Genomic DNA, 25,442 nt, shown 5'->3' on the forward strand with positions numbered 1-25,442 from the left:
ACGTCAATGCAATTTAAATGTCAAGTGACCTGTGGCCCAAATGCTAACACATATTGCAGAGGAGATGCAGGGATGCAGCAGCAGCAAAGCACCTAGGCATGTCCTTAAGTGGACTGCCAAATGGGGACCTGGGTAAGCATATCTAACCTCCCATGACTGATTCTGGTGCCGTGACTCACGCTGAGCTGGACTTTTCTTCCCTGAGCAGGCTCTATATACTGTAAGCAAAGGCATTAGGATCTGGCCTTCTGGTTATGCAGGTTGGAGCCCAGCACCAAGGTGGTAATGGATTAGTCCTTTCCTTGGGAAGTAGAAAAATGCTTACTCAGGAGAGGGGCCAAGCGCAACGTCCTTTCACAGACATGCAGAAGCTGGTCCAGCCTGCTGCCAACATGATGGCCACCACTGGCCTGGCCAACATTTGTGCCTTCTCCCAAGTCCAGAGCTCTCCCCCTTAAAAAGGATCCCCAGTCACTCAGCTCTGTCCCACTGCTCGTCACCATCTCTACACGGGCCACCACAAAGCATTCCTCTGTCCTGTGCGTCTTTTCAGTGTGCCAACGATCACCGTATCTGCTGTCCTGCCAGCCATCAGTCTCTTGCCCTTGGCAAAGCCGTGCTTACCATTCATTGCCTTCTCGCCATCTCCAAACTCAGAGGGAGCAGAAAGCAGATCTGACCCATGTGTTAACCTCAGTCAAACACTTCCTGTATTTAAAACCTTCCAACAAAACAGACATGATTGTACCCGGGATGGGTGACCTTTATCCTCCTTTCAGCACTAGGAAAGATCATAATCAAGTTTACTTGTGCCCATGAGTTACGGAGCAATTTCATCTGTGGAGGACAAATGGCAGAGGTGGAACGGCACATGTATGAATGCTGCTGGAAACGGTCAAGGCCAACCCCTCTAGTTGGTGCAAGAATCCCCCCCGTGTCCAGACGTGACATGCACACACCTCCTGGGTGAAGACAGACCTGGACTAGCACAACATTTCCTTCTGGAAGGGCGAAAGCACCGGTGGGAAGCACACTACATGTGAAGGGGAAGCTGGAGAGAGACACCAGCGGCAGGACATTGTCACACATGTGAAACGGAGACATCCACAGAAGCCAATGGATCGAGCCAGCTGACCTGGAGGGTTAAACAGGGAAAGTCAGAGAAGACTCTTGGCTCTCAAGTCCATCCTCGATAGCGATTCAAAATGTCACCACATAACAGACAACCGGTGTCTCGCCTGAAATGAGTTGGATGGGTTGCATTCCCAGCCAGCCTGTGTCCATATCACACACACACACAGACCTCCTTACCGCTCCCCGCCACGCTGTCAGCCTCAACAGCCGCCCAGTCTGGGCTATGGCGCAGGGTTGCCGCTCAGATCACCCGTACTAAACTGCTAGCAGGGGTAGAGGGCTTGCACTGCCACGGTCCATGATAGGATTTTTGCAATGCTGTTGTGTGGGTGGAGGAGACTGAGTGCTTTGGGAAGCAGGGTGGATTTGATTTAAATCAAATTGATTTAAATCACTGATCAGGAAGCCTCGATTTAATCATTGTTTTCCATAAAAAAAAGTGCATTCTTGTTGCTTGATATCCTCTGTTCATTTAACTTTGTGAAACTACACTTTTAGAGAGAAGTAGGGCCTTGACTCTTTGCAAACAAACCTACAGAGAGACAATGGGGCTGATGGGCGGGTAATCAGGTCTGTTCTCTCTCATGCAGCAGAGACAAAAACCATGGTCCATCTCTTGAGCCCGCTGCAGTCTTTCCAGCCCACATGCAGCGGGGCTGGGCCTGATGATCTGTAATATCTATGAATCTCCATATGCTGCTGTTAACAAGGATGTTATCTCTGGAGACACAAATCCACTGTTTGAGAACTGAAACTATGCATCACAGTGTGCGTCTACATGTGCGCACATACTGCGCAGTAACTGAAATTACTGCGCAGTATGGGCATGCATCTACACGTGCACGCCTGTACTGCTCAGTAAATATGGTGATTTATGCACACCTGAATGTGAATTTGATACCTGCATCCTGCAAGTATCAAATTTACGCCTGATTAGTTACTGCGCAGTAAAACACATGTAGACACTTTGCTGCACAGTAACACTGTGTGTGATCGGATTTGGGAATAACTACCTTGAGTGCACCAGGCTACAGCCCCTTCACTACCTCCTTCAGGGCCTCCTGCTGAGGTTCTGGCGGCACTGTTCTTCTCACCTGGTTATTTGTGCACACCCCATCTGTGGCCCCACACAGTTCTAGGACCTTCTGGTCAACCTCCTCCTGGCCCTAGCCAAGCTAGGCTAGCCATGTATCTCACCAGGAAGGAGGTTCACTTCAGAGGCTGCACTCCTGAACAGGGCTTTTCCCAGGACTCAGCCTTGTTTGCTGTCACCTACCCTGGGCGATAGCAATGCGGGCTTTCCTGTGTCTGGGAGGCAAAGTCCCTCTATCTGGGGAAGGACTGCAAGCAACTACAAACCAGGGCCAGCGTTACAACGTGGACTCTTATGCTGACCGGCTGCTTTAGCTTGCAGGAAGGTCGTCTCCATTTTATAGCGCTCGGCTCTGCCTTGCGGAGAGCTCCACGTGCATTTCGTTAGGATAAAAATCATACTCCCAATTACTCTCCAGATAGGATATTACGGTTTCTTTTATTTCCTATTCTCATACTGTATAGTGCTGATAGTTGCCATGTAACTGCCTCAACCTCTTTAATTCTTCTACAGTATTTAATTGCATATCATTTCAGGGAAAAACATCTCTGGGAAAACACGGAAACCGTTACGAAATGGCTTGACTGCTTAGTGCCTAGTGCCCTGCTTGAGGACTTTGCTGACTCAGGAGGCTGACTTCAAAACACGGTAAATCCCTCAGCTCTCGTGGAAGCCATGGGATTCACCTTGTGTTGCCAACAGCCCTTCTCTTTTGCGAAGATCACTGTGATTTCTGAATCTGACTTCACCCCCAATCAGAGCAAAAGCAACCTCATTTGAAATCCTCCAGGAAGGAAAATCCCCAAAGTTTTCACTTGGGATCAAAATGGATTTTTAAAAAAAGAAAACTTTTCTTTCCATTTCTTTTCTTTCTACCCCAATGTAGGATCAAATACCACCTCTTTTTAATTTTTTTTGGTAGTGGTTTCAAATGGGGGCGGGGATCAAAACTTCTCATTCTGAATATGCTGAAATAGGGTTTTTCAACATTGTTGGAATTTCCACCCCACTTGGGTTCCAGTATGACATTCCAGCATAATCCAGTGGATTTTGTGGGGTTTCCAATGGTGTGAAACCACATCCTCCAGCAGAACACAGCTCCCTCCTAGCACCTCTGATGAGCTCTAAATGGGGACACATGCACTTACACACTCAGGCACACACGTGCATTTAAGCACTCTTCTCAGCCAAGATTAACACAGTTATAAGATAAAGCACCTTCCTCTCCCCCACCCCAAGACTGGGCTAGCCCCCCTTGACCTCAGCAGGAGCTCTTCTGCACTGGCAGGCAGCGGTGGCTCTCGTCATCTACGCTAGTTCCTCATCTCATGCTTTTATTAAATGAGACAGGACGGCCAGCTAGGGAGGCAAAGCGATGGCCTGCTGGTCCTGCCCACTTTGGGAACAGCCTCATGGCCGGCTCACCTTCCACTTGACACGCCAGCCCCTGCAGATGCGCACCAAGGGACACCTACCTCCTCTGAGCCTCTGAATGCACCACGCTCGCTTCAGCCTGTCCCCAAAACACTTCCAAGTACATTGACCCAACACAGGCCCCTGAAATGAGATGCAAACTTGCCTGGCCTTCAAAAAGCAGTGCTACCATGCCCTTACTCTTTAGCCAAAAGCTTCTCACCCGCGAGGTCACACCTGGTTTTCATTTAGAGCGGGTCACTCATCACTCTTTGTTCACTTCTGCCCCATCCAAACTGAATGGGCGTCTCCTGCCTCTCATGGGATCCCTGTAGGTCCCTGAACAGAAAAGAGACTTTAACCCTGGAGCCTCAGGAGAACGTCTGTGAAATGGGCACAGCCAAGGTGGGCATCCATGGAAAGGAACCGCTCTCAAGCTAAGCAGCAGGCAAATGAGGAACTGGACTTCATGAGCTGAATATCCCTGCATCCGACATCAGACGCCCTTCCCTGACAGCAGCTCTCACCCCCAAGTATCTCTGCGATAACATCTACAGCTGAACTTGCCAGTTGATGGTACTTGCAGGGGTCCTGCGTTCACGGTCAGGCTCTAGGTTTAACAGCTCTGTACTTTTTCAGGAACGAAGTAAAAGATAATCACTAGAGGTCATGCTGGAGTTAAGTATGTGGAGTTAAAATATACTCCACCCAATTAGGGGAGAGGAAGCAGCACTGATTGATTGCAGGTGATGACCTTGAAATAGTGCAGTTAATACTGGAAACCTAGAAGCCAGGTATCGGGACAGTTGTGGCAGCGCAGGGAGATAAAAACCCGCTGATAATAAATAGATACATCCCCAGATGCTTGCTTATTATCATGCAAGATGCGTTTGTTATGCAAAACGATAGAGCAGAAAAAAGGCAGAGAAAGAAATAAAATGAAAGACAGAGATTTAACGTGACTTGGATTTTTTTGTTTTTGTTTTTTTAAATATTTAGGGTGTTTTTTCCCTCCCCTGTTGTGCATAATCATTCCTTTACTAGCAACAATCTCTGGGGTGATTCAAACTGTAATTTCTGCATTTCCACTATAAATTCGATATTGTAAACTCAGACGGTGCCCTTGTCGGTGACCTAAATTTTTCCTCACTATCTTTGTTAGGGATGTCTACATCTTCCCAATAAATAATGCCTTATGATTTGCCATTTCAAAAATAATTAGAATTCAGAATTAAACAGCAAGGGCTCTGAGACAGCAGCGCATTTTAAGAGAGAAGTGCTATGTAGTTGGGGCAGACATGCCCCAGCTGAATTATACAGAGCGAGCAAGCCAGAAGTTGCTTTGCCCCACGTGGACACCCCACTAAGGCACAACTGTTCCAGTTCAAGGCACTTTGCAGGCAGAAGTGACTTGACCCTCGACACACCCTTTGAGGCCGATGTAACCTACAGCTTGGGTTGACCCGCTGGGATATCTTTCGAGGTCAAAGAGGGAGCCAGTGTCAGAGCTAGGGGGATAAATAATGTGGCAGTGACTCAGGACAGGAGCTTGTCCTGTGTTTATACAGCACCTGGCACAGTGTGAAGACTGGGCCAGGACAAGGGGCTCATTGGTGCTACAGCAATGCAGTGTGTAGGCGCACAATACGTGCTGGCAAGGAGGTGCATACAGTCAGCACGGCAAGGGGAATCCATGTGTGAGGGAGGTCTTTGCCTGAAATAGATACCGAGAAAAGCTTTCTGCATCCTCATGGAGTTTGCAGCTGCTGCACGTTACGGGAACGCTCACGGGGGAGCCTGCTGGAGAGTTAGCAAACGCGTTAAGAGGCCTACAGCTTGCATCCTTCAATCCAAAAAGCCACGTGTCCTAGCAGACACGAAACTCAGACCCCTGGCACCTAAACACCCCTGTCTCCAATGGGCTTCAGCAATAGCAATCAGCCTCTCAAGGTCTCCAGAGTCCAGCATACAGGAGGCCAAGAGTTGCTGAGCTTCGAGGGGCTACGCTTTCCCCCGCAATGTGCAAAGTGCGTGCGGCTCTGTTTCCTACACCTGAGGCTGAGGGGACTGGGCTGATTTAGCTGGAAAAGAGAAGACTGGGGAGGGATTTGATAGCAGCCTTCATCTCCCTGCAGGGGGGCTGCAAAGAGGATGGAGCTGGACTGGTCTCAGTGGGGGCAGGTGACAGAAGGAGCAATGGGCTCAAGTTGCAGCACAGGAAGTTGATGATGGATATTAGGAAAAACTCTCACCAGGAGGGTAGTAAAGCACTGGAGCAAGTTACCCACAGAGGTGGTGGAGTCTCCATCCTTGGAAGTGTTTAAGCCCCGGGTAGACAAAGCCTTGGCTGGGATGATGTAGTTGGGGCTGGTCCTGCTTGGAGCAGGGGTTGGACTCGATGTGACCCCCTGAGGTCCCGTCAACCCTCGTTTTCTATGATTATATGATTCTAACCAACTAGCAGGGAGTGGGATATAGATGGGGAATCCTCTTTGAAGGGTCTGAAAACATCACTGGGGAACATACCTGTATACAAGAGTTTGAAGAGATCAAAACCTTCCAGCCTCAGGGTTGGGAGTTATTCCAGACCTTGGACCTTACACCAGAGAAGCTGGCACAGGATACCACCAGAGACCTGCCTGGTATCTGCCAGAGGGTCTGAGCCACGTCTCTGCCCCATGCCTTGCTGGTGTCAGTGGCTGAAACACCCCAAGAGGCAAGTGAGCTGTGCTCACATCCAGACCCCAGGGCCTGGGCTGCTGGGGGGGCACAAAGAGGAGGCAGCATCTCTCTGCCTCGCTGGATTTTATCTGGAAGCTGCTGGGAATGGAGGTGCTAGGACAAAACCTGGTAGAGACTAAGAGCAAGGGTCTAAGAGCAAGGCCCGTTCACTGGCTGCACAAATCTGAGTGAATGGACGGTGTCCCTAGGAGGTACTGACCCCTTCTTCCAAGCCCCCGATCATCCCATAGAGAAACCAGCCGTGCACCCCAGGCAGAGAGGAGCTGCACCTTATGGTCGTGTACAGCAAGAATAGACCACAAGCCCCAGTCCGCCCATGCAGGGGGTAAGGCAGAGCCCTGTTAGTCCCAGCAGGCCTTTCCTCTCCTCGTCCCACCAAATCAACTACTTCCAGCCGCTTCCAGCCCAGCGCACGGGTGCCCAGTGCCGGCTCTGAGGGGGTCGCCTGCCTGATGCGCCCAACAGAAATTGGCTGGAGACACCGAGCAACCAGCCAGTGTCAAGCCCACCTGTATCCCTCCGCTCCGATGCCACTGGCGTCTCAGTCATCGTATCCATCTGCAGGGTACATCCAGCAGTTCTCAACCTTTCTAATCTCACGGCCTCCCCGGTTCGACTCAAGACACCTCTCCGAAAAGGCCAGCTCTGAGCTCCCACTCTTCTTTTTGGCTACAGAAAAACACTAGACCAATTCTGTGCTGCAAAGACCTCAGAGAGACCACAGTGGGTTTTAACACTGGATTCCTGTTGGAAATCTCAGGGTTTATCTTGTGACTTGTGCGGAGTTTGCACCCGTAGCAGCGCACGACTCTCCGCTGCACCTTCAGAGGCTCTCATGGGACCGCAGGGTGCTGCAGCGCCCAGCTGAGAACCAGCGCTTTACCCGTGACGCTTCAGACACCCGTTTTCCTTCAACCATGAGCCCAATACAAATCACACCGAGTCTGGGGCTGGGGGGGAGGAGGCAGAAAGTCTGCCTCAACTCTACTGCAGATGGTGGGGTTGCACCATGAGAGGATGACTGCGTTTCCCATCAGCATTTCATTCACGAAACAAACGGTTTAATTCCCGGCTCGTTTCAGACTTGGAGCCATCACACCTGTGGCCTGTAACAATGCGCAGTGCAGCCGTTCCGTTAATCCCTGGCCATTAGTGCGCTAATGAGGAAATCGCCACCCACTGATCAACGCTCTGAACTGGAGATACTAGGCCAGTCTCACAGCAGGGGTCTACCCCCGTCACAGCCGTTGACGTCAGCCAAGGATGCAGCCAGCCCCACGGAAAGCAATTTGTTGGACTGAAACAAAAAGATTCTTCCTGGTTTTCAAGACCCCCCCACTTGCTTCCCAGCCACTGCCTCAATCCTCTCGCATTTCCCCTCCTTCCTTTGCAAAAGCACACAAGAGCTGCCCTCCCCAGGGCTGCCCCTTGCTACCGCTGGTCAGATAAAGCAACCTAGGAGCTAAATATTGTGCTTCTCACCCAGAGATTTTAAACTGCTTTACAAAGGAGCTCAATATCAAGGTGAGGACCAATAGCGACCGACTGCTTTTATATGAAAGGAGGCAGTAAAATGATGAAAATTAGAGTTACATTGAGAAGTTCCTGCCGTGGAAGAACAGGAAGGGTCTGTCACCTCCAGCATCAGGGCTGATCTCTCTCTCTTTCCAGCCATCTTTGCACAAATAGATGTGCAAAGAAGATGGGGAATGACTAGTTGGGCTACACGACAGCAGAGAAGGACCTGGAACATAAACTGAATGGCAGTCAAGAGTGGGTGCGTCTACACATTCATTAATGTGCCTTAGATACTGTGCATTTAGTTAACTACTTCCTTAATAGAATATTAACTAAATGCATGGTACCTAGAGTTACTGCACAGTAGTATGGGCGCACGGTTATTTAGTGACACTTACTGCACAGCAGCTTAATACCACTGCACAGTAGGCTATTAGCACGGTGTTTGCTGCGATGCGCTACTGCGCGGTGTTATTAGGCTAATGCGCGGTAAGCATCTCGTGTAGACGCGCCCAGTGTGCTCTTGTTGGGGAAAAAAAAGCCAACAGCTTGTATTATACAAGTGTCACTTGGAAATCAAGGGCAGTGATTCTCCCTCTCTATTCAGCACTGGTGAGGCCTCACCTGGAGTCCTGTGTCCAGTTTGGGGACATTTCAATGACCGTTTACAAAGAGTCCAGAACAAGGCAAAAAAGGATGATCAGGGAGGCAAATCTCATGAGGAAAGGCTGGAAGAACTAGGGTTATTTAGCCTGGAGAAGAGGACCAAGGGTAGATTTGATAATGATAAGTACCTGAAGGGCGATTATAGAGAGGATGGAGACAGACTTTTCTCTGGGGCTGCAGGACTGGGAGCAGTCCTCAAGCTGCCTCAGGGGAGATTTAGGCTGGAGACTAGGAGAACCTTTCTGGCTCTGAGGGGGGTCAAATATTGGCACAGGCACATAGAGAAGCTGCAATATCTCCATCCTTGGGGATTTGCAAGTGCAGGTTGGACAGACACTTGGCTGGGTGGCTGAGTCGGGGATGACCCTGCCTTGAGCAGGGAACCGGACTAGACGTGGCCTCATGAGGTCCCTTCCAGCCTGACTTTTCTATGATTGCTACCAAACCAAATGTGCCCAAGACCCAGCTGCACTAACACAAGAGTTTGTGTTCTTCTGCCCACGAGCTATATCACGCGGCAGCCTCGCCTGCTAAGGGAAGGGGCAGTGAACCCAGTCTTGGGTGGTTTCAAACTGGCCAGGGCAGATTGCTATAGGAAGCAATGCTGAACCAGTCTGGGAATAGCGCCCGGGAACAAACAGGTCCTTTCCATCCCAGGCTGCTTTGTGCAGGAAGACCAGGGCTGACCCTGTGTCTGGAAGGGCACTGACCGCACAGGGCACGTACTCGAACATGCAACCACTACGACAGCTGTATCCTGCCCCCGGCATCCCAGAAGGTGAAGTCGCACAACGACAACAAACGCTCCCGAGCGCCGGCACGAGAGCCGCCTTCCACATGGCTCCCACCTTGCAAATCACTCTGGACTGCCCCCAGGGCCCAAGCGCCTGCATTTATGAGAATTCAAGGTATTCAAGGGTACCGAAGCAGGGAACAAAAGACCCTAGCTGCATTTCAATCCAACCAGGCAGCACCCCATGCAACCCTCTTCATTACCAAGGAAGCTAGAGCCATCCTCTGTAAAAAATTTTAGCAGTCATGATAAGGGGCATATTCGATCGGGAACAGGAATAGCGCCATGTGGGGAAAGGGCAACTGCATGGGAACCAAACAAAAGTCAGGTGCATTTTTAAACCAGGGGGAGGGAAACGCTGCAGACGCACGGCAAGAGCAGAATTAGACAGCTTCAGTGCGTCCAGGCCAGACTCCAATGCCTGTCCAAGGATAAGTGCAGACACTGGAAACGTATGAGCCACAATTGCTTTTGTACTATGTAGCGCAAGGGCAAAAGTATTTGAAGCATAAAACCTTTCCTGCAAAGAGCTGCCATCTTTAATAAATCACCGCATCAATTATTCACGGCGAATCAATTACTTGCTTCCAATGAGAATCGTATGAATAACCTCATGCCCTTTAACGCCACCTCGGGAAGTTAGCGAGGAATTAGTCAGTAAAAGGAAGAGTCGCTTATCTTTTATAGCGCGTTACAGAGAGATGACCCGAGCACCTCGAGAGCCCCGTCTCGGCGACATGGGACGGATCCAAAGTGATTGCCGAGAGACACGTGGGGGCCTTTCTGGGTGTAAACCAGGGGAGAGGGGATCATGCAGCAGCACTGCTGCAAAACCCAAAGACACCTGCAGACTTTGTCACCTGAATTAAGCACCTGCCCTGAGGGGGTGGGCAGCCTGGGTGTGGACGAGGAGCCAGCACACACTTCTTTCCAGGCCAAATGCAATTGCCTGGGAAGTCCCCGGGGAGACTTTAACGAGCTTGCGACAGCAGTTCACCGATGCTCGGGCAGCCCCCACCCAAGCGACTCGCACGCCGTGTTTCCAACGCTTTCACAAACTAGGTCAGAAATCCCAATGCACTCCGAGAGCCGGGCTGCGCCGGGTACTTACTGAGCTGTAGAGGTATCCCTCGGCATTCATGGCCACGTAGAGGCCCGCCTTCACTCCCTGGATCGCCACGACACGAAGGCCCACAGGGATTAGATTGAAAAGGGCTGCGGGGGCAAAAACAGGAGCAAGCTATGGTTATCAGGATCGTCTTCCCATGTGGTCTGCATCCCCAACCCATGCTGTCTCCTTGCCCCACACCTTCCTCCCACCCCCTGGCTGACCCTCAGAGGACAGTCTGAATTTCAGACCTGCCCAAGGACTTTCTACTGCCTCGAACACACTCCGGCTAAAGCCGCAAGAAACTGCAGGGCTGTACCCACATGCATTCTCCGTTTCACCTGGACATTTGCCACTTTGGAAACCCCCAGATCACCGCTATCGAGAGCAGAGACCCCCAGGATGACCCACATTGGGCACCAGCATCTCCCCAACTTCAGTTCCTCTATGTCACTTGGAAGTGGTGCCGGGCAACCCAGGGGAGGGCAGGACCTTCCAACACTCAATTTTGCTGCAATCCTATCCATTAAAATACTGCAGCCACTCCCTCCCCAGTGGGCATCTGTAGCTCAGATGTGACCTCCCGCCAGGCCCCCAGACCCGGGCAGTTTTGCTATAGGAGCAGCATAAGCGGACAGAAAAGGAAGGTGGTTAGGGTCTCGGTGGCCAAAGGGATGCATCGCCACGGCTCCCCCGTCATTATTTAGGTGCCAGTAGCAGCCAGGTAACCCAGCAGGACCTGAGCCTGTTACAGTCAAGGCTGCTGGCTTACACAGTCCCTGCATTAAAAAAAACCAGTCTGGATGGGACAAAGAGAGAAGAGAAAAGAGACACATGGAGCGGAGAAGCAACTCGCTGAAGGTCCCACGGTAGGTTAGTAGCCTCCCGTGTCTCCTGAATCACCGTCCAAGGCCCTCGCCCTCTTTCCATGACCCAGAAGCAATGGGGGGTGCTCTATGCTAGTTTTTTCCATGCGTTCCAGCGGCACAAAGCCCAGGGTTTCCACTGCACCTCCCAGCCTCAGAAAAGACCTCGGACTTTGAAAACTCCCCTTTCCCGCAGGACTGAATTCTCCTCATGAGCCTCGACGAACAAAGAAGCACGCATCGCACCTTCCCCTCACCCCTTTGATGAGGTTACAGCCCAAAGCCCCCAGCTCTGACCCAGGTTAGCAAATTGAGCAACAGGGAGAAGCACTGAGGGCCGGTAGCATTGCACCGATCTGGAAGGTGCTCCAGACAGGAGGAGAAACAATGCAGATTATCCCCCGGCACGGCACGAATCACACTGTGTGGGAGCTGCGTATCTTGTACTAGGGCTAAGAAGTGGCCTTGATGCAAGTGCAGCCCAGTAGGGTCTTTACACGAATGGTGGTGGGTGAGCACCAAATCCTCTCCTGCCCATCTCCCGTCGCATGGTCTCCCAGCCTCGTCTCCTTTGGCAGCTGTCAGGGCCGTGGAGCACTAACAATTTGGCATCGGTGTTGTGGGCTGCATGAGCCCTGCTTTGACACAACCAACGTCCCACAGACCTCCGTTGCACCGGAGCTCCCTCAGAGGCTGTTTACATGGGCCCGTGCACGTGAATCCGAATGAACCAGGAGCAAAACAAGTGCCTCGAGGGGCAGGGGCCCCAAAAGAGCGTGCCATGAGAGGCCTGCGAGCAAGCGGGAGGGAGGGGGAAGAGGAGAGGAGCTTGTTTTGACTCCTTCGGAGGAGAGTTTAAAAAATTAAAATTAAAAAGCGGCAAAGGTGCAGCTGTGTAGGAAGGGAAGTCGGGCTGTTTGGGGGACATTATAGGGAGGTTGGGTCCACGGTGCGTGAATTCTCGCTCTGCCTGCCTTCTACTCGCCTTCAAACTGTCGACGCCAATCTGCTTATAAGTCAGCACAGAAATTGGTCTGAGCAGGTCTGAGCACCCCACTACCAGCGTAGAGCTGCGTTTCAAGCAACCATCCACACGTGCTCCAAAACCTCAGTGGAGCCAGGCTTCGGGATGACTTTGGGGGACGTTCTCAGCGCGGGCAGATTGGCCTGTGTGCTGGGTCAGGCCCAAAGCGACGCTTTGCAGATTGGGCACCATTTGGCCAATGTAATCACACGCTGTTGGTGTCCCTGCCCCACGAGGCGTCGCGAGCTCCCCCCGGGCCAGCGTCCCTCGTCTGGGCCCGTCTGCATGTCCACAGCTCTCTCACTCCTGGGACAGGCCAAAGCCTTGGGTAATTAACAAGTCTATTTATAAGCAATTCCCCACCCCCCAGTTTTTTTATACTGAAAAATGGAGCATATTACTGCAGATAATGAAACCAAATGGGCATCATCATTCATTCTCTACAGTTAATTTGTCTTACACAGAAAACTTGTCACAGACCATTCAAAGTCCCCATCAGGCAGCGTGGCAGAGACCACCCAGGATCAAGGAGAGTGCCGTTTCCTTGGGCAATGCCCCCTCGCCTGCACTGCCACACGCCCACCCCGGGAAAAATCATATCTTATTTCACTTCAGGCCTCGTCACCGCATCGGGGGTATCGTGAGCCCACGGACTTCATAACAGGTAGGTGGGCACGTGGAAAGGACAGTGGCAGAGCTGTTTAACTGCAGAGCAGAAAAAAGCTGCAGGGGAACATAGCTCTTTTTGGTCAAAATATGGGTGTTCAGGCTGAACACAAACACACCAGCAACGGTGGCAGCGGATGAAGAACCCGGGTTCATGAAAGCTTGTGCTGTCTCTATCTATCTGTCTCTGAGAGAGAGAGAGAGAAATAACTATACAGATCCACATGTATATATGGATCTATGTATAGATCCATATGTATATATAGATCTATGTATCGCTATAGATATAGATATAGCTATAGAAAGATAGAGCACAAGCTTTCATGAACCCGGGTTCACTTCATCAGATTTAGCTATCTATATCTATGGATCTGTAGATAGATAGATAGATATACACAAACACACGTAGATATATAGGTATAGATACTTATACCTATAGATGTATAGATATCTATACTTTTTATATATAGATACATATACACGTGCACCACCCCATATTTAGATGTATAGGTATAGATACTTCTACATATATCGATATCTATACTCTTTATATATAGATATATCTATATCTCAGATCTAGATAATTTAGGTAACCTACAGAGGTTACAGGTCTCTACCGGCGTATCCACCCTGCCTTCTGACTGGCTTCCGACGAACACGCAAGCTACCTCTCTCGGCACCCGTGGAATCCAGCCAAAAATAAATAAAAACATACAAATAAATCGTTCAGACAGGCTTATTTTGACATTTTAAGCCAAAGACTTGTTTTTCTATTTTGTTTGGAAACAGCAACTTGTTTCCAAATGAAATAAGAGCCCACAAATTCACATACCCTGGATTTTAAAGGAAAGCCAAAAGCAAATTCAATGTTTTGTATGGGGTCCAAAGTGTTGCAGGAGACCTGAATCAAAACACACCTTCTCTTCGCTTATTAAGCATTAAAATGGGTAACAAAATGTCCAAATAAAACCACACAAAAATCACAAGGTCCCTTCCAGCCCTAATGTCAATGAAATCCATGAAGTCAGCCCAGCCCGCTATCTTCAGCCCAGCCCAGTCCCAGAGGATAAGTCCGGGAGGGACCACGGGGCCATCTCGTCTGACTGACAGCCTGCAGAGCATCGTTATGAAACATGTCACCCGCCGCCCCATCCAAGCCCCCTGGCTTTAGCCAGACCACAGCACGTCGGCCTTCAGGGCACTAAACCGCCGCGTGCCCCAGCCAAGGCCCCAAGCCTGAGGCTGCAGAGTGGGCTGAGGCTCCCCGCAGGGCCTGATCCCCCCTCCCCACCAGGTCCCCGACTGCCTCGCCTGGGCAGAAAACCTCCTTCTTGACCCCAAATTTGCTGAGCCATTTGACCACAAACACAGAGTCAAACACATGCCTGTGCAAAGGGATCCCCTATACCACAGCGGATCCTGCCCCACAACGCACCCCCAGTCCGCTGCATCAGATCAGACAACATCCGTCCCCGTTAAAGCAAAGCAGCAGGTATTAGGAGGAGTCCACGGCGGTCCCTGGAAGAAGGGAACGAACCGGGGACGACCACGGCAGAGGGAATCCACAACCCTCCGGCCACGGCGCCCCGAAGCTGGGGTACAATCTTTTCTTAAAAAGCAAAGCGAACACCGAGCAAAGCAAAGCAAGCAGATGAACGAACCCCGCAAAAGACGCCTCACCTCATTCAAAAATAAACCCTGCCTGAACGGGGATTTACCACCGCTTGTTGCGCCGGTCAAACGCCTGCGGGGGAACGGCCTCTTCCTCCCAGGGTGAGCCGGCCCCACTCCGGCTCCTGTCGTGCCTTGTCCCACCAGATCCCGCACTATCAGATGCTGTTTCTTTGCTCAGCTGTCCCCAGCCATCAAGCCGATCTTATCCTGGTTTTAATTGGAGTAGCCAACCCAGAGGAGTGACAGTATCTTACACCAGCTGAGAAACGTGTCCCTGGGAATACGGGATAGCAGCAAAGCAGAGAACTTCCCAGAGGGCTTACACTGGCGTGTCAGTAAGAAAAATAATGAATCCACTGTCATGAGCCGGGCCCATATATTCACCCCTGTGTAAACAGGACCAGAATCTCTCTCAGTTTGTATCCCAACCATGTCACTTCTAACGGCACGGCACGGCAAAGGCAAAAGGCCATACCCAGCACTGCTTTGCTGGCTGCGTGCCTGGCTAATCGTCATGAGATCCTGGCTTCATGCTGGTTTTAAGAAGAAAAATTCAGGAGCTTCCCAAAAACAGACACACTGTGGGCACCAGCTAGATAATACATTTTAAAATTGCTTAAATATTAGCTGTTCCTCTTACTTAAATTACTGGATTTCCATTAAAAAAAAGTTGTACTTACATCAGGCCCAGCTACGGGAGCTGGGGCTGGTCTCATTTGAAAGGGTTTATCTTTCCAGAGTAAACCAACATAATATATTCCATGAAAATTAAGCTTCCTTTCTTAATGTTCATTTGAATAATCAGTGGACCACTAACAGAATGCAAAGCTGTGATGTAAGGGACGCGGTGTCCCATTATATATTTAAATCTGTTGGCTTATTTAAATTAGACCTGGCGTGGACATGGCAGGCGAGTCAAAAAGGTTTTGGAGTGTGCCTCTGCATCACCACGGTCGTGAGCTACCTGCAGTTTGCCCGAGGACACGGATGTTTGTTCTTCCCCCGACCGGCTGGATTTCACCCTGCCCCGAGTCCCAAAGGAGCTGGCTGGGAATTTCCCAGTGAAATGATTTCCAGCAAAAAATGCTGATTCTGGAAGCCCAGAACAACGTGCAGGGAAAAATCCAGACTGACCCCCCCCCCTTTTTTTTTTTTTTGACTGAAAAAAAAGAAAAAAATTGAAAAACCTTTTCAAATTGTTGAAAGGTTTGAGTCTGAGCATCTTCAAAAGGGAAAGAGCCTCATTCTTATCCAAAGGCCTTTTCAAAAACTGAACTTACAGTAATTATAGTAAAAGAAAGCCCCACACAAAACAGAAAAGGGTTTGGATTGAAACAAAATGTCAGGCATACGGATCCAAATCATTTGAACACTTTTTGGTTCATGAAAACTTGTGATAGGAACATGTGGAGATACCTTGAAGTGGTTTGGGAAACAGCTCTCAGTCCAAGCCAGACCAGTGACCCGAGGACCCAGAGTTTAAGGAACAGCCACGACTTCCCAAGGGCTGTCGGTTCACAACTCCCGGACGCTCGCATTTCCCGCTGTCTCCCAAGGGAGCTTGCGGGTGCCCGGCCCTTTTGAGATCCGGTCCAGAATGTCTCAAACCAGGCATCCCAAACCAGCGATCGTTTCTGAGCTGAGCCTCTTTCTCCAAGGGCCTTTCCGTGTTTGGCCAGGAGCTGGTCGGAAAAGGGAGGGAGAGCGATTCTCCGACCAACTCCGTGCGAGTCATTGCCGGCTGTCAGCGTTCGAGCACTGCAGACACCTGCACACTGAGGTTGATGCTTCCACCCTTCCCTGTCCGACAGCCCCCCCTTGCCAGCTCGATCCATTGTAAGATGCGTCTTGCCTTTCATTTTTCTATGCTTTCCCCCCACGTTAATCTCTACTTCAATTCAAACCCATCATTTTCTTGCCCATTCATCTTCACGGGGAGGTAAGAATAATTGATCCCCGTCCTCTCCCGCAGCGGCTGAGTGAGACGACACGCAGGCCTCCCCCGAGAACGCGTCTCTGCAGCCTGAAAGTGTCCCATTGCCTCCAGCTTTCTTATAAGGCACCGGGCCCGATCCGGCAGTCTTTCCTGGCTCAAGCAGACCCCCCGAGTAGGATTCGACTGAGCGAGGGGTACAGGGCCAGGCTCAGAAGAACGGAGGGTCGTACTCCGCAGCAAAACTAGGGACCCCATTGCTTTTTTCTCCTCCTACTCGCATACGAATTGGAAGCTTATGGTCTACCACAAGCTAAAGTCTAGTTGCAACGGAGACACATGGGGCTTTCCCCTTGTGGGTGGAGCGGCTGCGTCTAATAACAACAGCCTCTCCTACCGCTTCAGTGAGGGCGGCTTTGCAAACCTCCTATCTGCACACCTGTCCTGCACAAGCTCCTCCATCTGTCTGCGTTGTTTTTAATGGAGCCGTAACCCACGTGCAGGCCTCCAGCTGTGCCCTCGCCTCTGCTAATTAGAGCGGAGTAATTGCTGCACTTGTCTGGGACGCGGTGCTCCCGTCACTGCGGACGGTGCCGCGCAGCACACGTGTGCTCCAGGCGTGCATCGGTCTGACTGCCCCCTTGTCCTCTGCATGGGCTGTCTCGGCAGGCAGAGCCAGCACCCCAAGTCCTGCATGCCTTGCAGAAAAGGAAGCTTTCCATGGGGTCCCCTGGGAATCTGCCCGACTGAGGCTCAATGCATTTCTTTATCCCTTCTCATGAGAGGGACTGGATGTTAGCTTTACTGGTCCTGCCACCACGCCTGACTTCTGTTCATGACTATCCTACAGCCTTGGAGGACACCCCTTTCTTAGTCATGCTGAGGGTTTCAGACCGATAATGGGTGAGCTGAAGTGACGGGCTCCATCCTCCCCTGGCAGCTGCCATTAGCAGGAGCAAAAATAATGGCCTGTTTAACCTGCAGGACTCCTGGGTTGCGCACAGAGCCCGTGGGGCTGAGATGTTGCTTAGAGAAGATTTACATCTCCTCCGTGACCATCTCGGCAGGAGCTCAGGGCACCGGGCGCTTCTCAGGGAACAAGAAAAAAAGTTTGGTGGCATTTCTTGCAACAGCAAGAAGCCGGTGCACTGGAGCGCGCCGACAGCCAGCAGGGAGCTAGCTGCCTTGCGGAATTAAACAGGCATCTTACTCTGCTGCTTGCTAGCCCATCCTATCTGTGTACGCCCCTCTGGATGACACGAATCAGCCGCTTGCTGATGGCATTTGGGAGCCAGATGGCTCCTTCGCTGCCCCTGCAGCTGGCACAAACAGACAGCATCCAACACTGGATGCAGCTTTGCTTTGTGCATGCTGCCAATCTCGAGGTCTGGAGGCCTAGCGACCTTTTCAGTTATTTTTGCTAAAGATTATTTTCCTCATACATGGGGATGGAGACAATCCTCCACATGTCTGTTACATGCATGAAGAGCTCATTTCTACCCCAGCAAGGGCTTTATTCTCCTCCCCACCCCAAACAGGAACTGCAGCATTAAGGGGGGGAAAAAGAAGCAGGGAACGTGCACAAGTGATACAGGAGAGATTTAAAGGGAAAGCATCATTGAAAATAAACTGCATGGAAACCAGCTGGCCACTTCCTCATTTGATCTTTCGTAGATGAAGTTTAACAAGCAAGACCCACTAGGTGATGCATCTGATTTATAGGCGCGTTACCAAAAAAAGGGGGCTAATTTTTCTTACTGTAGTCACTGTTTTCGTCCTTGGTCCCATCAATCGTACCATCTGGGTGCATCTGCAGGAAGAACTCCTGCTGGCTGAATAACCTTGTCACGATTCCTTTCAGCTGGGGTTCTGCAAAAATCAAAAGATAATTATTACGTGATGTTCACAAGACGCGGTAAGTCAGAAAAGACAAGCTGCTCGGCCAACATAACCCCCCCGAGTAAATAAGCTGGTGGTTAGGAGATCAGATACTTTCCTGGGACTCCTTCCAAAGTGGATTGTAAACCAGACGTACGGGGCGTTTGAAGCGGAGAGCTGGTAAACAGACAATATTGTTGGTGCAGTATAAAGCAACGGTTTGGTAGCAGTTTGCTTGGCACCACTGCCTTCTTGCAACTTTCTGGTCCCAAGCAAACTGCTATCAAGCCTTTGCTTTATACATTTGCTTTATTGCAAGGACAACAAGATCTTTAGACTGCCCACGATGTATTCTGGAAATCCTGCTCATTTAATAGAGACATGTACACTAGCAGGGCTTTTCCTTGTGCGGTCCTGCTAGCGACATGTTGCTCGGTGCAAGCCGCTTCCTGAGCCGCAAGAACTGATGCCAGGTGGATGCAACGCTGTGGCCAGCTAAGTGGCAGTGCCATGTGGCAGCACTGATGAGCAGGTGCCAGGTCCCGTGCAAGGACCATGGCACGGAGGGTGCAAGGGGACCAACCGGGCAAGACTCAGGGAGGGAAGAAAACGGAAAGTAGCTGCAAACAAGCAAAGCACAGGTGTGTACCTAGATGTGCCACCATTTCAAAAGGCCGATTGAACTCCCTTCCCGGTGCAATACATGGCCCTGGCTTCTATCAGCAGGGGGGATAGTCTCCCTTTCCCATCACTAGCCCCGATGGCTTTGGAGATGAAGGACTTCACACCGTAGCTGACTCTCACCCATCCATGATCTCAGACCCATGCAGAAGTAGGGAGAAATGCCCTTTCTAGGCCTGGGGGAAAGGGAAGATGGAAATACTTCTGTAAGCGGGATGATATTTAAATTGCTCAGAGATTCAGGGTGTTACACGGAGCCCATCTGGAAGTGATTGGGCCCAGTGCAGATGGACTGGAAAAAGAGATGCTACTTATTAAGCAGCTCTACTATGGGTGGCAGACGCTGCTCCTATAAAGTAGTACTCATAGGTGCATAAACTCACTGTAGCTCGGAGCAAACAGCACTGACAGGTCAGAGATCTCTCTGACCACAAACCAACAGTAAATAAATAACAGCTCGTTACTGTTGGCTCAATGGACAGGAAAATATCCAGTGCAGCGTACACCCGAGCGTGCTCCGTTTCATGGCTTTGACGCCTCGAGTCAGATTGTTTAATAAACCATCACAACGGCAGGGCTCTGGTCACGTCGGGCAGCAGCGAGTCCTCCCTAGGAGTCCCCGTCTCCAACCGTTTGTCACCAGGCCGTACACGTCTTGCAAAACGGCAGTGCTCCCCGAGCTGCAGAGAGAACACCGCAGGGACCGTGCGACAGGTTTCCACTGCGTCAGCACCTTGCAAATTTAGGGAGAATTAAAAACAAAACACTTCTACACTTCAAAAAGAAAGGCATCCTTGTCATGATCCAACCTCATTTCAGGATCTGCCAGGCCTAGCTGCTTACGACAAAAATGGGGGTGCAGCTGGGGAGAGGGAGTCATGCCCCTTCGATGCAGGACATTTAGCCCCTGGCTGCTCAGAAGCTGGACATGGACAACCCAGCTGGAGGCAATAAACCTGGCCGAGCTTTTGGTAGTAGGAATGCAAGCCTGCGCTCTCTTTACCCTCACGAGGTCGTCAGGAGTAGGAGCACGGACAGGCGTCCTGGCAAACTGCTCACTGGACCACCCCGTGCTGGCAGAGCCTGATATGACTGGGAGCACTCAACTCTTAACAGCATGGCCAGCATCATGGATGCCTATACGCCTGCAGCGAGGCCGCCCCGACGCACTGCATTTACTCGCAGATTAATTGAGTCTGCTGGGGCATGGTCCTTTCTGCGCTCCAGCATCACGTGTATCAGCATCCCTGCACTGAAAAATGGCAGCAAGGGCTCAACGAGCTTTAGTTAAAGCACCCTTCCTGCCTTTTTTCAGTGCAAGCACACTGATACATGTGACGCTCCAGGTGCACTAATTACAGCGGCTCTTGAAATCACTCTAATTAAAGCACCCCCAGGAGCATGTGTAACAATGCCCCTTGCATCTACGAGGGTTGAGAGCCACAGTAAGCACTGCCACCCCACCGAATTAACCCAGAAGCCCCTTCATCAGACTGCAGAAGTCCTAAATCCAACCCCTCCCACTGCCAGAGGGAATTTAAACCCCATCTCCCACTCCCGAGGAGAGCACTGGAAACCTGGGGAGGTGCTCTCACCTGTTTCTGTTCCACGTGGCACATGTAAACCTTGCCCAGACCACAGGCAGGAACCCAAGCATTTGATGCCAAGCCGTGGGCCCGAACGGGCTGGACTGAGACTTGTTCCTGCTTTCTGTCTCCAAGCCACTTCACACAAAGCTGCTGTCCCCCGGGGCAGAGTCCAAGCCCCCACGCCACCGAACTTTCTGTGGCCCCCTGTTCAAGCATTCCCCCAGGAGAGTGCGATCAAATTCTTCCAGAAGAAAACTGGCCTGGCTCCCCCTCAACTGAGGACAGCAACTCAAGCCTAGGGGGTTGGATAGGAGGTCAGTGCCACCCACTCTCCTCCTTCCTTCCTTCTCCAGGCCACATGGCTAGGTACACACGTTACGCATCAACCGGTAGAAGTGACTGGAAAACGATCTAAACCTGCCACAGAAGTTCAGCGCGCACAGACCGGTTGAAAACTGGCGGAGCCTCGTGTCAGATAGACCTGGGTAGACGTAGCATCAGATTTAATCGGTTTGGATCAGACCAGTCAATCAGACTTTTGTGCCAGATCCCCTCCTGACTCAAGTGAGGCCGCAGTCCTCCAGCATCCCAGATGCCTTTGCGGCTCCTCCACCAACCTCACTTTGCAGGGCGGACGGGCTAGCCTCATCCCATGCTTGTCTGCTCTACCTGGGCTGTCAGAGCTCCCCATGGGGCACGTGCTCAGCCGCCAATCAGGTTTGGCCTGCTGATCCGCTGTCTTCAGCAGCGCCCGGCATGCTGGGAAGTGCATGGGAGCACCCCCATCCTGCCGGCCTCGGCCAATGCAAGCATCCCTGCACCCCCCCAAATGATGGGAGACCGTGAGTTTTGTCATTCCCGATCTGGTCTTTGCAGCTTAGAGAAAGTTCGATCGATGCCACCTCGGGGGTTTGAATGTCTGTACACAGCTGCTGTACAGCAACCTAGCAAATGTGGGGGGGAGTGGGAATTGGGTCCTTAGCAGAAGGGGGTAGAGAGCAAAACATGCTTCAGTGAAGAAACTATTCAGTAACGAAGCCTGCCGGGCACTGTGTTTGAAGCCCTTACGGGAGGGACGCCCCCAGGCCACCGCACACTCCAGATCTCAGCAATGCAAAGGCAGACACTGTTGTCTTGTCGGGACTGGAGCCCGCTGCAATCAAGCCAGAGATCAGCTCCCCTGGTTTCCCCCGTCTTCTTACACATCTGACAGACACTCGATCTGCTCTGGTTCAACAAGGATGAGCCGTTTCAACAGGCCACAGCAAGCCTGGAAAACACCCGAGCTGACGACCGGCCGGGACTGTGCGGCTCTTCGTTGGATTCCCATCGGATGAAGCTGTGCTAACGTGCTGGGGTCTGTCCCACATCCCAAGCCACGCTCAGAGGGAGACAAACTGGCAAAAACCCCTAAGCTACATCTGGAAATAACTGCCAGGTTTCTCTGGACCCTAATACAGCCTGACAAGGATGCTGTGCCTGTCACTTTGCATTCCAGGCTGCAGGTTTTGGGTTTCAGGGGGGAAGGAGGAGGCACCCCGGAGCCCTGACCTAGCAGGAGGTAGGGTAGCCTGGACAAGGACGAGAGTGCCCAGACAGCTGGATGTTTCCAGGAACTGAATATCCCACCTCTGAGCATGCAGATCTGCACACGAGCAACAGCCTCCTATTTTCTCAGGACAGCTCCACAAGCATCTCTCACATCTCCCGGTCACTGCTTGAGAGCTGTCTGCACGCCGGAGCTGTGTCAGCTGCATGCAACAAGGCAGGGCCTGACCCCTGCATCCCCCCTCCCGCCTTCTGCAATCAGCTTGCGGTTCGTCGCTCCCCCCGGTGAGAGATTGGGACCCCAGGATGGACAGCTGGTGTCTGACCACGGACCTGGTGCCGCTCAGGTCAGCACAGGCAGCCAGGCTCCCCGAGCACTACCAACTCCACCCAGCTGCTGTAAGGGCAGGGGCAGCAGCCTAAAACCTGTTTGGCAAAGCTCACCGAACACCGAGTGCACGCAGTGACTAGCAACCGAGACCACATTTCCTCTGCTGCCCCGGAGGCGAAATGCCACACTTGTTTTTAAGAGACTCCCTCGTTCTGCCAGCCTGGACTCGGCCATATATTTTGGTGTCAGCCCCGGAGACTGAGAAGGTAACTGTCCTGCAGCCTTCTCCAGGGCACTTGCCCCTTCCTTTTCCAGGACAGACTCGATTAGCTTGGGGAAAATCCATCACAAGACAACAGACCTTCTGATCAGCTCAGGTGGTGGCGGCGGGGGGGTGTCTGGATAAATCAGAGGAAGAGGCCACTGACGCGCCAGACAACACATTAACACGAGCAGGGGCACAAAGCACGGCTCCCAAGCAGCCCTGCCAGCGAGTAACCTTTGCCGTGCTGACAACGGCAGAATAAAAAGGGCGCTATCAGCCGTCAACACAACACCCCTGGGGGTGTCCAGCTCCTTCAAGCAGACTCAGATCAATAAAAGAAATAACTGCTAAAGGAAGAGGGGGGGGAAAAAGCCAAGCGCAAACCATACCAGAAGCACTCCTTTACTGCAGAGTGTCCCTCCAGCAGGGCTCAAACACAGACTGACCCTCCTATTTTATACCCTGGAGAGGGTTTCCAGTGCTCCCTCTTCTGAAAGCGAGAGCACCCTTGCTTTGGAGCAACAGCCTGTCCTCTTACGGAAAGCTTTTACTTCCCCCTTCCTTTTTTATTTCCCCCTTTTTCTCTGTAACCCTGGAACGGGACGGATACGGACACAACACGCTCCACAATCACTCCTGGTCCCCAGAATAAACATCCCAGTGCTTCAAAGGGAAGGTATTTACAGGCACTTCTCTTCCCTCATTTCCCTGTATTGATTTGGGGTTGAGAAATGCAGAGGGTGGCAAGGAAGAGGCCACAGAGAGGCCTGGACTGCAGCACAGCTGGGACGACGTACTACTGCGAGGTGAGAGGGCCGGGCTGTGGAGGGACTGGGAGCCTGGAAACTGCAAGAGGCAATAGCTGAGCGATAATCCTGGATGACAGAGGCATTTCAGAGGGTAAACCTAATGCATGAGGCCCCATCCAGCTGACAGAGGCACTGTTAGCACTACGCGTGGTTTGTGTTTCAGCGCCACCCGCCAAGATCGGGGCTCTGCTGTGCTGGATGCTGCACACACCCGTGGTGAGAGGCAGCTCCCGCTCCAGCCAGCTCGCCGTTTCGAAGCAAGAGACAAAGGGTGGAAACGGAAAACAGGCTTGCAACTAGGTCAAGTGACTTGACCAAGGCCCCCGCTGCAGGTCAGTGGCAGAGCTAACAACAGTGCCTGAAGAGCAACCCCACGCCCAATTCACCAGACCCCACTGACACCTGCAGGGCCTTCTGGGGCCAGCCACTGCCCCAGCTGCGTGCACTGACCATTGCTCCTGCCTCCACTCCCAGGTAGGTGCTGCCCCACGCCCAACCTGGTGTCTCCAGCTCCCCCGGCCATACTCTGGCCTATATCCCCTCTGCCACTCCCAGGCCTTGCTCACATTATCCAGCTCAGGCCACGAGCCACCCTATCCATCAGCAGCTGCCAGGGATCCTGTTATCGGGGACCGCATCCCTGTCATGCCTGTCATCCCCGTGGCCTTTGCCAACAACAGGATGGACCCGGAGGCACTTGCTAGCACCTCACCCTGCTCGTAAAGGGCAGAGTCCCACCGAAGCCAGGGGAATGGGCTCACGTACACATATCCCAACTGGGAGGCAGCCATCTGGGGAAAGGAGATCATCTACTGGCACACAGCACAGCGGGGGAGAGAAAGTGAATCCCTCCCAGGGAAGAAACCCCTTTTCTGAACAACGCCACTGGATCCATCTTTGTCTTCGCACTGCTGGTGTGTGCAGCCCCTCACTGCTTTACCCAGTTAGGAGTGAGGGGCTGCACATGACAGCAGTGCAAAGACAGCGACATTCACGGGAAAGGAGAGTTTTCAGCTACATCACCCTATAGCAAAACCCATAAACTGGCAGCTAATCCCAACCTACAGTCATCCCCAAAATTGCAGCTCAGATGCGTATGTGCCCATGTGCAATAGAATGAATCCTGGCATTAGGAACATCACTTCACTGCCCGTCACTGCTCATCCCAGTCCTCCCAAGCACAAGATGCACCTTGATGGGTGTTTTCTGTGACGCCAGGTGTTAGCACAGAGCTCCGGGTGTGAATCTGTCGCAGGGAACAGCCTGCCAGGAGCCCCCAGTTCAGAGATCTGCGTTTGACACAGGCTAACACCCTGACCTGGGAGCAGGGGAAGCAAGGCTCTGGATTACTTAGGGGCCCCAAATGTATTTCCACCTGGAAAGGATAAGGGGCTTTCCTGGGACTTGAACCATTGAGTCCAAGGGGCCATGACAATGCACAGGCGATGCCTACACCTAAACCATCCCTATGGGAGACCCATGGCTAACCCCTGCCCCCAAGCTGCCTGCGATCCAAGGATGGGTGAAGCAGTCCCTGGCTGGCACGAGGGGCTTCGCATGGGTTGGGTCCCAACCTGGGAAGCCTCTCTGTCTTTGCTTTTCCATGCACGACCACCGTGAGCTTCTGCACGAGCGCAGGCAGCCACCTCATGCCCAGGTGGGAGAGGAGATGCACTGTGCACAGGAAACTTCACTTTTCCCCCCATCTGTT

General features: G+C 51.9%; 1 protein-coding gene across 6 annotated transcripts in view; it reads right to left on the reverse strand.

Moving 5' to 3' along the window:
- FGF12 (fibroblast growth factor 12) overlaps nt 1-25,442 on the reverse strand; it is a 303,175-nt gene that overhangs the window by 92,904 nt on the left and 184,829 nt on the right. For 5 of the 6 annotated variants that reach the window (XM_090051408.1, XM_090051409.1, XM_090051410.1 and 2 more), the window contains 2 exons: nt 18,389-18,499; nt 10,471-10,574 (listed from right to left, as the gene is read on the reverse strand). In XM_090051408.1, the coding sequence (XP_089907534.1) occupies nt 10,471-10,574; nt 18,389-18,499 (215 nt within the window). Of the gene's footprint in view, nt 1-10,470; nt 10,575-18,388; nt 18,500-20,784; nt 24,672-25,442 lie in introns of those variants that run through there. The other variant, XM_090051411.1, reaches the window with a different exon arrangement.

The sequence above is a fragment of the Crocodylus siamensis genome, chromosome 6 (genome assembly GCF_052110815.1).
Source record: "Crocodylus siamensis isolate JL-2025a chromosome 6, ASM5211081v1, whole genome shotgun sequence".
In the NCBI taxonomy this organism is placed as follows: Eukaryota; Metazoa; Chordata; order Crocodylia; family Crocodylidae; genus Crocodylus; species Crocodylus siamensis.